The 15,551-nt window shown below is 44.5% G+C and overlaps 1 protein-coding gene across 2 annotated transcripts in view; it reads right to left on the bottom strand.

The window, feature by feature from the left end:
• GLIS1 (GLIS family zinc finger 1) overlaps window positions 1-15,551 on the bottom strand; it is a 219,988-nt gene that overhangs the window by 62,497 nt on the left and 141,940 nt on the right. The window contains exons 3-5 of one of the 2 annotated variants that reach the window (XM_019501277.1): window positions 7,993-8,154; window positions 3,916-4,026; window positions 77-209 (exon numbers count right to left, since the gene is read on the bottom strand). In XM_019501277.1, coding sequence (XP_019356822.1) covers window positions 77-209; window positions 3,916-4,026; window positions 7,993-8,154 — 406 coding nt within the window. The remainder of the gene's footprint in view (window positions 1-76; window positions 210-3,915; window positions 4,027-7,992; window positions 8,155-15,551) is intronic. The other variant, XM_019501278.1, reaches the window with a different exon arrangement.

The raw sequence follows: 15,551 nt of genomic DNA, 5'->3' as shown, positions 1-15,551 counted from the left end.
AAAATTAGGCCTAAGATCTTTAATACATCTGAATTCATAACACAGATGACATTGTATTTATTAGAAATATTCTTACCTGCTATTAAGTCATGGTGACCTACAGATCGCCCACATTTCCCATCCAAAATGTGTTGTGAAGATGTGTGGAGTTGCTGCATAGCTAAGCATTCACTTAGTACATCTTGTTCGATATCAGTACATGAATGTAGCTATAAGTGGAGGATAAAACAAAGAGATTTTATTTCAAAGTAAACCAAAGTGTAGCTAATTGAATGCATATGTCTGTTTGCTTATTGCTTATGTATGGAAGGAAGGAACAAAATGGCATTCTTAGGAACTTAGTGTAATTGAGGATATACGTACTACTTAGCATTTCTAATTAGAGATCATTTGGGTTTTCTTAAGCACACAAGTTAAGTGTGCTAATCTTAAATCAACAGCATTTTGGTTCAGAAACATAATGTACCCTGTGTTTCTTCAGACTTTATGGAGTAATTTATCTGCATATTTCTAGGCTCTCTGTAGCTCCTCGGGTTCTCTCGAGAAAGGATTGCACATTTTCTTTTTCGTAACTGCGACACTTGGAAAGACATTTGATAGGGAAGAAAAGTGTTCGCGCTTATCAGATTAGAGCTGGCGGAAGACTGCGCTGTCAGTAATGAGTCAGAGGTATCACTGACGTGTCGGCTGTTTTCCATGTAAATTAATCCTTTGGCAAAAGTGTCTGAAGCATGCTCTTGAAAACCACAATGTCGATCATATTAAAAGCAGCAGGAGAGAAGAATTAAGAAAGAAAAGCATTTCTAATTCTCTTTCAAACATGCTGATGTTGCCAAACTTTTGTCATAATAGATGCTCACGTTACACAAGCAGCCATCACGTTCTATGGCCATTAATAAATAGTTATTGTTTTGAAGTTTACAGTTTTGCATGCTGCTCTCTCCTGGGTTTAGTTATTTTAAATGAAAGGTTCAAGCGAGCCTATTTTGAGTTTTGTTATAGAGGCATTTGTTTGTTCAAGATACCTATCTAACACTGTGGATCACAATCTGCAGCTGAAGCCAATAAAACTTTAACTACTACTAAATTAACTTCTAGCATCTTTATATGTTGTTCACCTAAAACAGCCGAGAAAGATCTAACATTGCCGTTGCGGTGTTTCTCGAAGGTATGGCCTAACTATTCCAGGCTCCTTTGATGTAAATCTTGGCTCAGAGCACTTTTTTATATCAAAGATGTTGCCTTTTGGTAGCATGTGCGCAGACCAGCTTGTTCATTTTTCTGTCTTGGCTAAGTCCGTTCCAGTTAGGACACAGCAAACGCTGATAAGAGCAGACAGCTCTGCTTTGCTGAGTCATAAATGGAAATAATGAAACAAGGATAAACACCCCCTCCCCTCCTTTTTTGACATGTCCCTTGCATTTGAGACTGGAGATGCAGTTTCAGTTATACTGAGCTACACTTGCAGTGGCACAGATTTATTTCTACCATATTTTTAAGTAATATGCTTATTTTGCCTTTACTGATGAGTCTTACTTTGATTCCTTTTTATAGCACCTACAATTTACACCCGCCACTATTGCAAGAGGTGGATTTAAAAAAAAAAAATCTGAAAAGCTCTGACAGCTGCATGAATATAACTCCTAATGCTACGGATGCTTAGATATGTGCTTTGAATGCAAAGGACTTCTCCCATGCTTAAAGTTAAGCATGTCCACGAGTCTCTGTAGGGTTGAAGCCAATGCAACTGAATCATCAAAACACTACTAACAGTGAAATCATCTTCCCGATGGGAAGCAAGTCCAAAGAGGAGACAGGAAATGCTTCGTGTGGAGCTAACAGATCCCATGTGATCTGGCTGCCAGCATAAACTGGCAAAGATAACTACATCTCTGTTCAAGGTCCTGACATCAGGGTGAGTCAGCACAGGAACTCTGCCTCTATTCCTGATGCCCTGTTACAGGCCCTGCAGAAGCACACCAAGAAACTGGAAGCAAAACAACAGAACTACCAGGGAAGACGAAAGGCTCTTGGGCCTAATCTGTGCTGCTCGGTTTCAGGGTGAGATGGGTTGCAGCAAGAGTGTTTGCACAGGACACAGTACAGACAGTGCACTGCAAACACCCAGGAGTACGCTGCTGGTGACGGTGCTGGAAGCAGTCCTCCTCCTGCCGGTCCTTTCCTTCCGCTATTACCCCACACGCTACAACCCCTGAAACTGCAGCCCTCGTGCAGGGAGCTATGGGTGAGCTCGCATGCAGAGGAATGTTACTTCATGTCCCATCAGCAGAACGTGATTGCTCTTGCACTGTCCTCCCACCATTCGTAGCGGGTACAGAGGAAGGGGGCAGGTCATTGAAGCCTCAGTCCTTAGAAGGCAAACTTCCCTCCTGAATTCAGGTCAGGACACCTGATCAACACAGCCCAGAGTGAGGCATCCCTGATGTTGCCCACTTATCATCACCTGCCTGCCTCACCTTCTTCCTCCCTGGTCTTCCTGACTCCCCCCTTCCTTCTCCTGGTCCATTTAAAATTTCCCAGCTGAGATAACCTTTACTCCGAGATGGCTTTTTCTCACCTTGAGCCTCTTCACAGGCTCCTGTGCCTCACTGCGTCTGGTCCTTTCCTTTGAGGCTCTTCACAGTGACCCAGTCCCTGCTTGTACCCACTCCTGTATCTAAGCATGCTGTCACCTCCCCTCTGCTCTACCCTGTCCTTAATGCTCTCCTTGCTATCATATGGATGATCTCTTGCCATTAGGTAGGCAACTGGCCTGCTGTGGCTGCTCCCCCCTGTAGCAATCCCCCCTGCCTCGCTGTTCCCATTGCATTCCCTTCCATCCTCCTTGCCATAGTACTCACTTGTACTTTCCTGTCCCCTGTAAGGGCTTCAGGGATATGATCATGTTTTTATTACCTCTATATGTGGACAAACTCCTGGCACAACTGGGCTCTGATTTCTGACTGTGCCCATAACACCAACAACAATGAATTTGGGATTAAGCCTGTAAGAATCCTTTTTTGGGCACTTGTCTGGCTGTAAGACTAGTGAATGCATAATACATGTGAATACAGTCTGGGTTTCAAGTGACTTATAAGTGCATTTAAAATACAGATGTGAGTGAAGGCTTTTTTTCTCTGACTTATTAAAAATGTTATATCTTTCTTGACATTTGGGGTGTTTATACACGTGCTCTGGCAGTGGGGTGTGAGGGCACTTTAATTAGGAGTGGCTCCGAGAGCCGCTCTAATTAAAGCATCTGGAAGGTCTCGTGTATCAATGTCCCTGCAGTTCAAAATGGCAGCAGAGGTGCTTTATCTAAAACTTATCCAAGGAGTTTTAGATAAAGTGCCCCCACTGCTATTTTTTGAAGTGCAGGGATGCTGATACTGAGACGCTGGAGGCTGCCGGAGCGCGGTAATTTCCACGCTCCAGCAAACTCGATTAATTGAGTCTGCTCCAATGCCCTGTAACTACAGCGCGTCGGAGCAGCCTTGCTGCTTGTGTAGAGGTGCCCCTGTATTTTAAATGAACTGCTGAAGCAAGTGATCCATTTGATTTCTGAAGATTTGGGTGGGAGGGAGAACCAAATCTGAACCCTTATGTTTGAAAGACAAACAGGATGGAATTTGATAGATGAGCCTAAATTAAAAGTGCAGAAGAAGTCAATCTACAGTGGGAGGAAAAAATGGCATCCAAATCCACTGCCGAAATATAATGAGAGACTGATTAATAGCAGCGCTTAAAAGTCAACAGGTAAATTAACTCTAGTTTGATGTTTTTTCAGCAATACTGCAGCAAAATCCTCATTTGAAATTCCCCCCATAACTCATGGGCCCATTAAAAGCAAACATATTGACAAAATGTTGGGAAGTGGGTGTTTGATCATGCCACATATTTGATTGATGGCCTTACCTTCTTACGCACCTGTTGTTCTTTGGCAGAATGAGCTTTCACATGTTTGCGCAGGGAACTTGGATCCGTGTAGCGTTTGGAGCACCCAGGAATCTGACAGGCATATGGTTTCTGTAAACACGTGGAAGAGAGAAACCTTTCAGCTTTCTAAGCGCCCGCCTTATAATATGAAGTCTGTGTTGAACCGTTAGCGTACAAAACATCGAGGGACTGGAACTGATGTGAAAGCATATTGTAAAATGCAAGCTGTGTGCTCGGCTTGCAACTTCCAGTTTTGCAAATACAAGCAAGCCAGATGTGGTGCGCACGGGACAGCAGCCGCCATGGTCTGGGGTTCTGGACTCAGTTCAGCTGCTGAGAGTGGGCCACGCGAACACCTACTGGACTGGGGCCAATCAGAGATGAGCAATTGGTCGGGTTTTGAGACCGTCAAGATATTTCTAATTATGAACAAGTCTAAAAAAATGATGCTTTATCCGTGTTATCAACCTTGCATGCATCCACTCACTGTGGGACTCGTGCTCTAAAGATCGGTTGTATAACTAAAGGAGGCCTGGCTCCTGGCTATGACTTCCCACGGGTTTTTCACTGGCAATGCCACGTGTATTGTGACGCATAACTCAAGGCAGAATATACCATGAACACTAAGGTTCCTTCATGCATTGCTCATATTTCAAACACCCCCACAAAGACTTTATTTGCACACAAGTCATACTCCCACAAACAGCCGGCATCAGCTCACGAATAGTATAGAAAATCAATGTGCGCAGAAGAAAACAGCATAGCTGACCTGGTCAGGGAAAGGCTTTTCTAACTATGACTAGCTCCCAGATGCCACCTCTTCTACCAGATACAACATGGAAATCTTCTACTGCGGAGGTAAACCTATTTTAGAGGGCCTGTCCCAACGGGTCTCTTAGACATAATAGAAAAACACCCCTCTGCCCTATCAACGGCAAGAACAGCCCAGTCTAGCTCAGTAGGCAAGCTGCTTCCTGTTTTACATTCGGCGTTAAAGCTAGAGTGATTTAGCTTACCTATTAACTCACAGTCGCGTTGTGACAGCTTATGCTAATGAAGACCCACTGTGTCTGTCCACACCCTGAGTCACATCTTCAGTCTTTGTAAAAAGAAACCAGCAAGGGTAAAGTCGCCTGTGGTGCAAAGAGTCAATGCAAGGCCATCTGCGCTATTCAAGCCTCATGAAAAGGCTGGATGTTGTGGAGGGTAGTGAGACTAGGGCTGGTAGCAGGGCAGAAATACAAACCTGCCATGTGAAGAAGGGGCTGTGCTCACAGAGGGGTGCTGGAGGCCGAATTCAGTGGCCCCACCCTGCAGCAGAAAAGGTCGAGACCCCCAGCAGCCCTATGTCTAGAGCTGCCGAACCGTGCTTACGTACAGCCCTGCACTTGATTTGAACAAGCTCCACCTTGGTGCAAGTAAAATGAGTTCCACCGGCACCAGAGGAGCAAGGATACTCTCTCCCGTCTCCAGCACAGGTAACTCCCCGAGCTTTGCTTTTGCCATGGAGATAAATAACTCTTACAACATGACCTGGTCCTTTCAGCTAGTTCATCAAATCAGCCCACTTGGCAGCTCGCTGACACTGTTTACAGATTCCCTTTTAGGAGAAGGTAAATGATGGATTGTCCTATATTCAGTGTCTTAAAATCAATCCCAAATGTACTCAATAACAAATAAGCAGTCCATATAAACCCCTTTTTCTTTGTAGGTGCCTCCAGAGAATAAGTAGCCCTGTTCCATCTACCAGCAGGAAATTTCCAAAGGAATAATAGACCCATTCACCAACTCCAGGCTAACACAGAACCTACCCAGCAACGTACACAGGAAAATAGTTTCATTGAGAGCGTCTGGGACACCGAGAGAACCGACACCTGAGGAAAGACTATGGAAACCCTGAACAAAATCCTTCATAGAACAACTGGCAGAGGAGTTGCCTAATCATGGGAACACATTATTAATGATGGGGAAACTAGATCAGAAAGCTGCCTATCCTTAGAAGATTTAGCCTATTTGCTTTGAGGTTTACACTCTCCTCTCAGCTAATATTACCTGCAGTCTTGACAGTAGCACCATCATGCAGCCCTCTATTACATTTTTCACTTTCTCACTCTTAAACAGACAACACGCGAAGCAAAAACTACAGCTCCTTAATCTAACAGGCAAATGAATCCGCGTCCCCACACAATGACCAACTGTAGCAACCACTTCAATGCATCCACATCAGCGAAGTCACAGTGACATTGTTCAGCGCTTTGGAAAGTTAGTCAAAAATGATTACTGTACCTTTTTGCTGATTTATGATCAGTTCAGATATTAAAGAAACAGAAAAGGAGAAGAAAAGAGAATAGAAAGTTAAGAGAGTTCTTTGCAATAGCATACAGATCAACAGACACAAGAACTTTGGGTTAAGCTATTCAACGGACTATCATTTTACAACCGTGCTACTACGAAATGACATTGCACTTGCGAGTCGTGTGTGTGTGTCTTTTGAAACTGAATCTCCTGTACTGGGTGCACATTTGTAACGTTTGATGACCTCAAGCCAGTGTACACACACACACACATACATGTGTGCGTGCATGTGTGTGTGTGTGTACTGATCTGAGGTTGCCAAACTTTACAAATGTGCATCCAGTACAGTAGATTCAGTTTCAAAAGAGACACATTTTAGAACTAATTACAAATTCAAATATCTCAGGGTGACTTTCAAATAAATAAAACATTGTTATTGTAAGTGTGCTTTGGTTTGGAAAATGTGACTGCCCCGCTTCTCTTACTTGTTTGTTTTTGCAAGGCATAATGTACATTGCACATTCCTTACTGCTGCATTGCCCGAAACGTGTAGCTGCTCAAAAAGTAAATATCAATTAAACTCCAAAGTTCTGCCCCATAAACACTTGGATGAACGTGAAACTGTATATTCGTCTCTTTGAAAAAGACAAAGGAGCAACTCTTAGTGTTATTCTTTCTAAGCTCTGGGCTGGGGACTTAATTGGTCGATGAGGTTGTCGGTTTGCTTCCCTTTGTCATAAAATGGGTGATTTAATCATATTGGAGGTTAAGACATCCTTGACATAAATTAAATATTTTAGAATGGGGTTTTTTTTTGAAAGAAGGAACCATGAAGCAAGGATGATACATCAGAAATTCAAATATCCTCTGAAGTGCAGCCAGATAACATGGCCTTTCTGGGTTTATCAAGGACAGAGGCACAGTTTGTGTCTCTTCCCATGAACTAAACCATTCCAGATACCCTTAGGCAAAAATCAGCTTCTAGGAACCACACCACAGATCTCAACTTTGATATTTTGCTCTCCTGCCATGTGCTCCAAGGGCTGGATCCAAAGCCTGTAGCTGTAAGAGTTCAGAGACTCTCTGTAGCATCACTGGACATTAGATGAGGCCCTTATTCTGTGCAAATAATTGGGAGAGCAGAGTCTCAGAAGTGAGGCCTGCCAGCTGAGTAAAAGAGGAGAACTTAATTTTCATGTTGAGTGCAGTTGCTTCATAGCACTGTTTAGGTATCTCACAGTTACAGTTGACAGGCTCTTACCGTGTTTTGGTTACAAAAGAGTGTCCATATCCATGTTAATTTTATTGTCCATTTGAGGCATTTGTCATATCCCTCTGGTCATCTAGACCAAACTTTATCAAGGTGAGATGTGATAAGAAGCAAAAAGCCAATCTAATTTATCGTGGTGACAATTATTCAAGCCTTGACTTTGCTATCCTAGTTCACAAGGAGGAGTACCTTTCTCTACAGGGATTTGCTCTTCTTAAGCAGCACCGACAGGAGCATTTGCAGAGGGAGATACTCCATGGTAGGAGGAAAGGCAGCAAAATCAAGCTGTTGGTGAAAGCAAATCTCCTCCTTGGTTTCCAAATATGCATGCCATTAAAAAAATTAAAGCACCCCCTCACTTTACTTCTCCTAGCTAAGACTGCCACATCTTCATTAAATGGGAGATGCCATGTGCTGGTTTCAATACAGAACTTGTACAAACACTTTGAAACCACAGTGCAAGCCACAGGATGAGATAACAGAATGCTTACAGTGTCCAGGTGCGTTCGCTGGTGCTTTGCTCGATCGCTGGAGTTACTGAAAGCTTTCTGGCAGCCAGGATGCTGACACAGGTAGGGTTTCTCCCCAGTATGACTCCGTAGGTGAATCTTAAGGTTTTCAAGCCTAGAAAATGCCTTGTTGCACCCTTCAAACTGTAATAAAACAATACAAAAATGCTGTAAAGCATTGATAAATAGATCACATGCAGCTACCACAAGTCGAGTGTAAAATCTAAGCTGGACATGCTGTAAATCAACCACAATTCAAACAGCTGCTAAAGTTTACAGGTGGAAACAGCATTTTGTACAGTTAATTTGGTCTATCACTAGAGGCATATTGGAGTCTAGATAATACAATATTTAGTTATAAAGATCTCACACGTGCAGAACCCTAAAGACACAGTTTCAATTAGGAACTTTGAAGAAAGAAGAACTGTTAAATTTCTGAAGTGTTTCCTTCAATAGTACTGATAGCATGAATGGGCAGAAGAACCTCTGTGGCCTGTAACAACCGGCTGTCACAGACAGGCTAAGTACAGACAGTCAAAAAGCCCAAAGCTGAATCGGTTCAGTTTTTGCAGGTTAGTCTAAACTGCAGAGATTAAACTGAGCAACAAATGGACATACATTTACTTTTGATTCAGGAAGTGCAGCCACATGCCTGCAGTGGGTCAGGCCAGAAGCTGGGGGTTGCTACAGCACACCTCTCTGGCATGTAGCCAGCGTGGGCTCTACATTCACATCCTCTTCCTGATGCCCCCAACGTCTCTGGGATTTGCAGTCCAGAATCACAGCAGCAGGACTCTGCAGGGTTGCTCATCACTTCCACTTCCTGCTTCCAGGTGTCTCTGGGATTTGTAATCCACAGTCACAGCCAGCAGTAAGTTTCAGTAAATTTAGCAAGGCAGGACAGCTGTGTACTGTGGGGAAGGTGGGTTTAACCCCCCTTCCTGGCTCCAGACCCCAGCTGGGTTTTGCCTGTGGGGGGCAGTCCCTGCCCACCCCCCAACCCTTGTCTTCTGGAATGGACAGCCCAGCCCAGCCCAGGGCTGCAAAGCATGCTGGGAGACTGTGATTTAACTTGAACCAGGAAGGGGTCTGGGACAGAAGTTTCATAAACTGGTTTGACCCAAATCAGTTAGGTTTGATACTACATTCAACCAGGGTTATCTTAAACCAGTTTCAGTCATTTTGAAACTGATTTATGTGCACTTAACTTCTGTTCTGTTACAGGTTTAAATGTTTCTGATGTCTTAAACTGGTTCATGTGTAACTTCTGTCCCTAGCCACAGAGAAAAGAAGGAATCAAAGTGTAATGTAGAAGTTTCAGAGATGTATCCCAGCTCAGTGCATAGTTTGAAATAGGCAATTAGAAGACAACTTGATTCACTTCAGTATCAATACAAATTAACTCCTGTTCTGCAATTTTCCTCCAGTATCTGGTACCCCAAATGTTCTGCTCAATTCCCAATATTTCTACAGACATTTCCTGAGCAGTTCTGGCTTTCATCATGCTGGTTTCATTGAGCAAATGTATATAGTAATTTACAGGGCTGCATAGCATTTATAACAAATTATGGAGGTCATAAGCCACCCCAGATGTGGACAATCAGTATTAAGACCTGGAGCTAGAAATTTCAGGTATAAAACTGATACCGCTCATGAATATGCATATATCAGCCTTGGAAAAATGATCATGAAAGTTATCAGTCCAAACATTAGTTTCATCTGGTGAATAAAAATATTCAGTATCCATAAATAAACAGACAAACCAACCTACAACAGATTTTATAGACACACAGTAGGGATTAATATTAAACTGACTTCTTTAGCAAAAAAATCAGAGAGAGAAAAATAGTGTGACTGTAGAATAGGGGAAGAGCTTAACTAAAGGTTTTTTCTTACATGGTACTGAATCCCTTCTAGGAAGTTGCTGGAGACACTCAATTCCAATACAGAGGCAATGCCCACAGAGTTGGTTGAAAGCACATAGGAAGTGATCTACAGCTCACTAGATTCATGGAAAGGGCACTGGTTGATCCCTTTCAGAAAAAGACCCTGTACCTGCCAGAGATGCCACCAAAATGAGACCTTTTTTTTCCTTTTCTCTCTTAGTCCATAGACCAGGATGTGGACCAATGACTTGATGTTGAGGTAGGATATTAGGAACATTTTCTGCACTGATAGAACGGGGAGGTGGAAGAACAGACTGCTTCGGGAAGTTGTGGAAGCTCCATCATTGGAGGCATTTAAGAAAAGATTGGACAAACCTTGGTCATGGATGATCTAGGAGTAATTATGCCTATGCTCTGCTATGAGTATTTCCCATGCTTCTGGGTTTTTCTGGTTGCCACATGGTGCCCATAATTTTTTCCCCTCCTGCTGCTACATGCGTCAGGGTTTATTGTTTTGGGTGGTTTTTTTTAACTTTTCTCCGAAATACTGGGTGTTGGGGGCAGCCAAGGCCAGGGATTAGACTGGGGTGTGCCAGTATTCCTGCTGGGACTTAAACCCAGAGGTTCCTAGCTAGAGGGTCCTGATCCCCCATTCACGGTCAGACTGATTGCCATATTTGCGGTCAGGGAGGAATTTTACCTGTATTTTAACAATCCTTGTAGCAGCAGGACATTGGCCACCATGGTCCCCCTACTTTGCCTGAGGCAGGTTAGGGTGTTATGTCTTGTGGTTGTGTCAGGTTAACTATGTAGTTTTACTAATAGGTTGGACAATGGATTTGTATGGTTTAGATAGGGATGATTCTGCCTCAGGCAGGAGGTGGGACTAGATGCCCTCTGGAGGTGCCTTCCAGCCTTACTTTTCTATGATTTAGTTCACATTAAGCTATAGGACTCCAAGGTCAACTTCTAAAATGTATGCTACTAACAAGAACCGGTACAGTTGTGATTTTAAATATATACTTTATTTTTTCTCTTGAAACATCAACTCATCTCTCGGCACTGAGTTACAGCTGGTTTAGCATACAAGAAACATACAGTCTCACCAAGGATTAAACATCGGCATCACAGCCTATGTTCTGGTCCCATTCCAGCTGTACTACAAGACTAAGTGCTTAGAATGGTTTCATTTATCAGCTTTGTACACGGGCGCTAATCTGCAGTTTGAGGTATGTGATGACAGATTTTTTTCTGGTATCCGATACCTATCAAGAAGGGTTGAGCTAACCAGTTGGCCTTATTTAATTTCCGTGTTGGTCATCTGCTTGTTTCTTGCCAAAAAAAATTGGCAGGGCTGAATAAAATTCAGTACGCTTCAAACCAAATATGAATCAGTTTGTCACAAAGTAAAAAAAAAATAAAAAATGTCAGGGCCGATGATGCAGATGGTCTCCCAAGCCATGTTGTTAGACCAAAGGCACCTCTCAGAAAATGCCACTTCTTAGCTTTGACTAATTTTTGACTGAAAAAAGAATAGAGCAATGCAAATAACTCAAAAAGACTACAACAGGGCAGAATGGCTTTGACACTACGGATTCCTGTTCGAAATCTCTGGGTTTATCTTGTGAATCGTGTGTAGGTGTTTGGACACTTAACCCCGTGTCACCCTTGACATGATCTCACGGCACCCCGGTTGAGAAGCACGGCGTTCTGACCAACCAACTGTATCGTTGTCGCCATGCGTTCTTGCTACTTCCCCCCTTGCTCTCTTACAACTATATAATCAGACTTCTGAAATAATCCTTCTGTTTGTTTTATTACAAGACAAGACTGCAGCTGTTTTCTTAAAAGCCTGTTCCATTTCATATTTCCAGATGTTTTGCCTGGTCCCTATTTTACACATCAAAAAAAAAAACCCGACAAAACCCTCCCAGAAGAGAACTCCCCTTTTTGTAGTAAATAAAACCATAAATGCTGAGGGTCTGATCTGTGGTGGGCAGGTTTCTGGGACAGATTCTCGGGGGGGCATAAATTCATCTACTTGCATAAACTTGAATTGAGCTGATTTACCCCCAGCTGAAGAACTGGCCCCATGCTCCTTTGAACTATGAGTGGTATCTCCATGACTTTCTATGGGACTGCCACGTATATGCTAGACTTTGGATCAGATTTGAAAGTCACCTGGGATCGCACTGTAACCTTACTTCCAAATATTATGCACTCTGCATTTACTGCAGGTGTAGGCAACCTGTGGCACACGTGCCACAAGTGCCTGGGCAGCCTCTGTGCGTGGCACATGGTAGATCAGGGAGGAAAGAGGCAGCACAGTGGCCAACAGGGAAGGGAGCAGAAAGCAGAGCGGCAGATCAGGCAGAGGAAGAGGATTGGAGTTGCACTCATGGAGAGTGTGGGGCTAATTTGTGGCATGCCTGCCAAAAAAACTGTTCCTACTAGTTTACTGTGTACCTTTCCACCTTGCAGCTACCTGAACTATCACTCCGAGGATGATCCTGTGATGTGCTCATGAAAGTTAATGATGCTCACCATCACACAGAATCAGGCCCTTCAAATACGTCCCCCCACACAATTTCAACTGAACGCATGTACTAATGCACCTAGTTGTCCAAACCTTGAAGTCCCCCCACATAAATAATTATGCATTGCTCTCCTGTTCTTTGCTGAGAATGGCAGAAAATCTCCTGCTCTGATTTTATTTTCAATGCAAAACAGAACTGGTAAACAAAAAGATTACATTTTTCTCCTCAAGAAAAGCATTGGCTCTTGGAAGGAAATATTCGCTTCCCTTCAAAAAACTGAGCACACAATGATTTCGTCTGAAAAATGAGACATCTCGGTGTAGAGATGCTGGCCCAGGAGGACTTCGACGGTAGGGAAACAGTCGCTGCACAGCCTTCCTGGTGAGTGGTGGCAACCAGGTCAGCGCGATTGCGAAGCACACGCACACCCCAGCTTGCTTCCCACCGCGTGGTACGTTTTCCATGCTCTCTGCCCAGACGGAAAATTGGCTCCTCAAACTTTTGGGCTCTCAAACAGTTTATTTTTAATAAAACGCAAGTCAGTTCACCTGTAACTCAGCTCTAAGGCAGGCTTTTGAAAAGTTAGGTGTGCTTTCAAAGTGCCACTTAAAGACTTAAGGCCGAACTCCTGCCTTGCCTCTGAGGCACCTTCACCTTTGCTTGCTGCTTGCCTCAAATTTAGGTGCCTCCCTCAAGACTGAGCTTCTACTATCCCATCATTGAGGGACCAAGCTTCCCCTTCTCAAACCGGTACCCCCCAGAGGCTGATCCTACTCCATCCTAGGAAGATGCACACCTAACCTCTTGCACCTGGCACAGAGAGGGGAGGCACCTACCTGACTGAGAAGCAGAGGTCACCCATCTTTAGCCCAAGAACCTAGTGGTTAGGCCTCTCATTTAGTCAAGTGGGAAATTTGGGCTTTAGGCCTGGAGGAAGTTTATACCCACATCTCCAACTTCCTAGGACAGGGCTCTAATCATCAGCCTCGGCAGAGCAGGGCAGGGCTGAGGACACACTGGTGGAGAAAGGCTACTTAGCAGCCAACAGCACAGGAGTTGGAGATAGTTGGCCATCATAGAGGACGTTCTGGTTTTCTGCTACTCTGTCCTCTATGGATACGAAACCCAAAAACACCCTTTATGTCCTCTATTTTCAAGAGAAAAATAGAGGACATAAAGGTGTCCAGTTTTGTAGCAATAGAGGACGGAGGACAACTGGACTGTCCTCTATGATGGCCACCCTAGTTGGAGAGCTGGAAGTACAGCAGTTAAGGGGAAGTGTTACCTTGGCCCTGCATGGTGGGTGCTGCTCTGGGAGGAAGCCCTGAGATTATTTGGGCTCCCAATGCTGTTTATCCATTTTAGTGATGACTGTCATGCAAAAACATATAAGCAATCCAGGGCCCAGCAGAAGGACAGCGTAGCCAGGAGGGCGCTCCACCAGGAAGGACAGTTTGGGGTCCCTGCAGCAGGTCAATTTATGCATCGTGAGCCCAGTCCTAGGAGCTCTTCAGCAAGACCAGCATCTGTAGGTCTAATTTAAATAATATGTCAGATGCAACATGATGAAATGAAATGTTGCACTGAACTGCTGGCCCTTCAGGGGTCAGGTCACTTCTGCCCTAGAACATCCTCACCTATGTAACATGGGGCACCAAAGGAAGAAAACACTGGCCCAGCTCAGGGAAGTGGTTGATGCAGGGCGCTGGTAACGGGATACACAGCCCCCTCCCCTGCTAGTTCAGTCCAACACCGCTGAGACGAGCAGTGGCCCAAACGCTCTCCGGTTCGAGGGCACTCTCAGTCCCGGCCATGCCCACTGGAAGCAGTAAGACGAAGCCTGGTTTGTGAAAGAACTGGTCTAGCATCACACTGCCGACATGCAGCCTGGAGTCAGAGATGGAGAAGACACCCTTCTGTGTATTTCTAATGGAAAACCTGGCACGTGTTAAAGACACTTGCTAGCTCGCTGCTGTTTGTGGGGCTTGTGACCCCGCACTTCTGTACCACAGAGGATTTCAGCATTACCCAAGAAATTGGGCAAGAGGAACAGACTAAATTACACGGGGGACAGAAAGCTTCTATTTACACACAAGTATCTTGGTAATCAGCAATGACAGGAAAGCAAATACAGAAAAAAGTACATGACAGTTTAATGAAGCCTGGGTAAAATATTAGAGGGAAAATTCATGGCTGGAGGAAAAAGCAACTCTGCAAAGCCAAGGGAGGTGGGGCTGTGGATGCCAGCTCTCAATTAGGCCCTGTGATTTCATAGATTTTCATAGACTTCATAAACATTAGGGCTGGAAGGGACCTTGGAAGATCGTCGAGTCCAGCCCCCGGCCCCAGGGGCAGGAAGTCAGTGAGGGTCAAAGGATCCCAGCAAGATAAGCGTCCAAGCATTTATTAAAAGTGTCCAGAGTAGGTGCTTGCACCACCTCTGGAGGCAGTTATTCCAGGCCTTGGCAGCTTGGACAGTAAAGAAGTTTTTCCTGATGTCCAGCCTAAAACGGTCTCGGAGGAGTTTGTGACCGTTTGACCTTGTTATCCCTTGGGGCGCTCTGGTGAACAGGCGTTCGCCCAGATCCTGATGTCCCCCCCATATATTTATAGGCAGCCACCAGATCACCCCTGAGCATGCACTGTTCCAGGCTGAAGAGTCCCGCGGCTCTCAGGCTCTCGTCATAAGGCCTGGCCTGCTCTCTTGTCCCCTGCTCGTGCGCGTGGCTCTCCTCTGCACTCTCTCAAGCTTCTCCACATCCCGCTCCTATTTCTCTATCCCTCTAACCCTTGACAATGTAACTCTCGCTCAGTAGTGACCAGCCATGAGTCTGACTCTTGGCTCCTAGCTGGGACAGTAGAAGAGCTGACATTTCTACCAAAATGTTAATTCCCGTCTGACCTAGGGACCAGTATGCAAAAGCTGAGAGCTTCCTCCAAAAAGGAGCTAGCTGTCCATTAGCTTAAGTCCCATAATGGTATCAAACTACTGTCTCCAGAGCCAGAAGCCCCAGAAATTTCATGAGAAGACCTGTACTGTGTCTTTTTCAGAATTGGCCGTACATACCAGTGGCCTCCAAGTTTCTTAAAATGACAATTCTGACTACTGATGGAGAAT

The sequence above is a fragment of the Gavialis gangeticus genome, unplaced genomic scaffold (assembly GCF_001723915.1).
Source record: "Gavialis gangeticus isolate Ggan-Ray unplaced genomic scaffold, GavGan_comp1, whole genome shotgun sequence".
NCBI classification, from domain to species: domain Eukaryota; kingdom Metazoa; phylum Chordata; order Crocodylia; family Gavialidae; genus Gavialis; species Gavialis gangeticus.
Note: the sequence above shows the minus strand (reverse complement) of the source record. Positions and strands in the feature narration are given on the sequence as shown.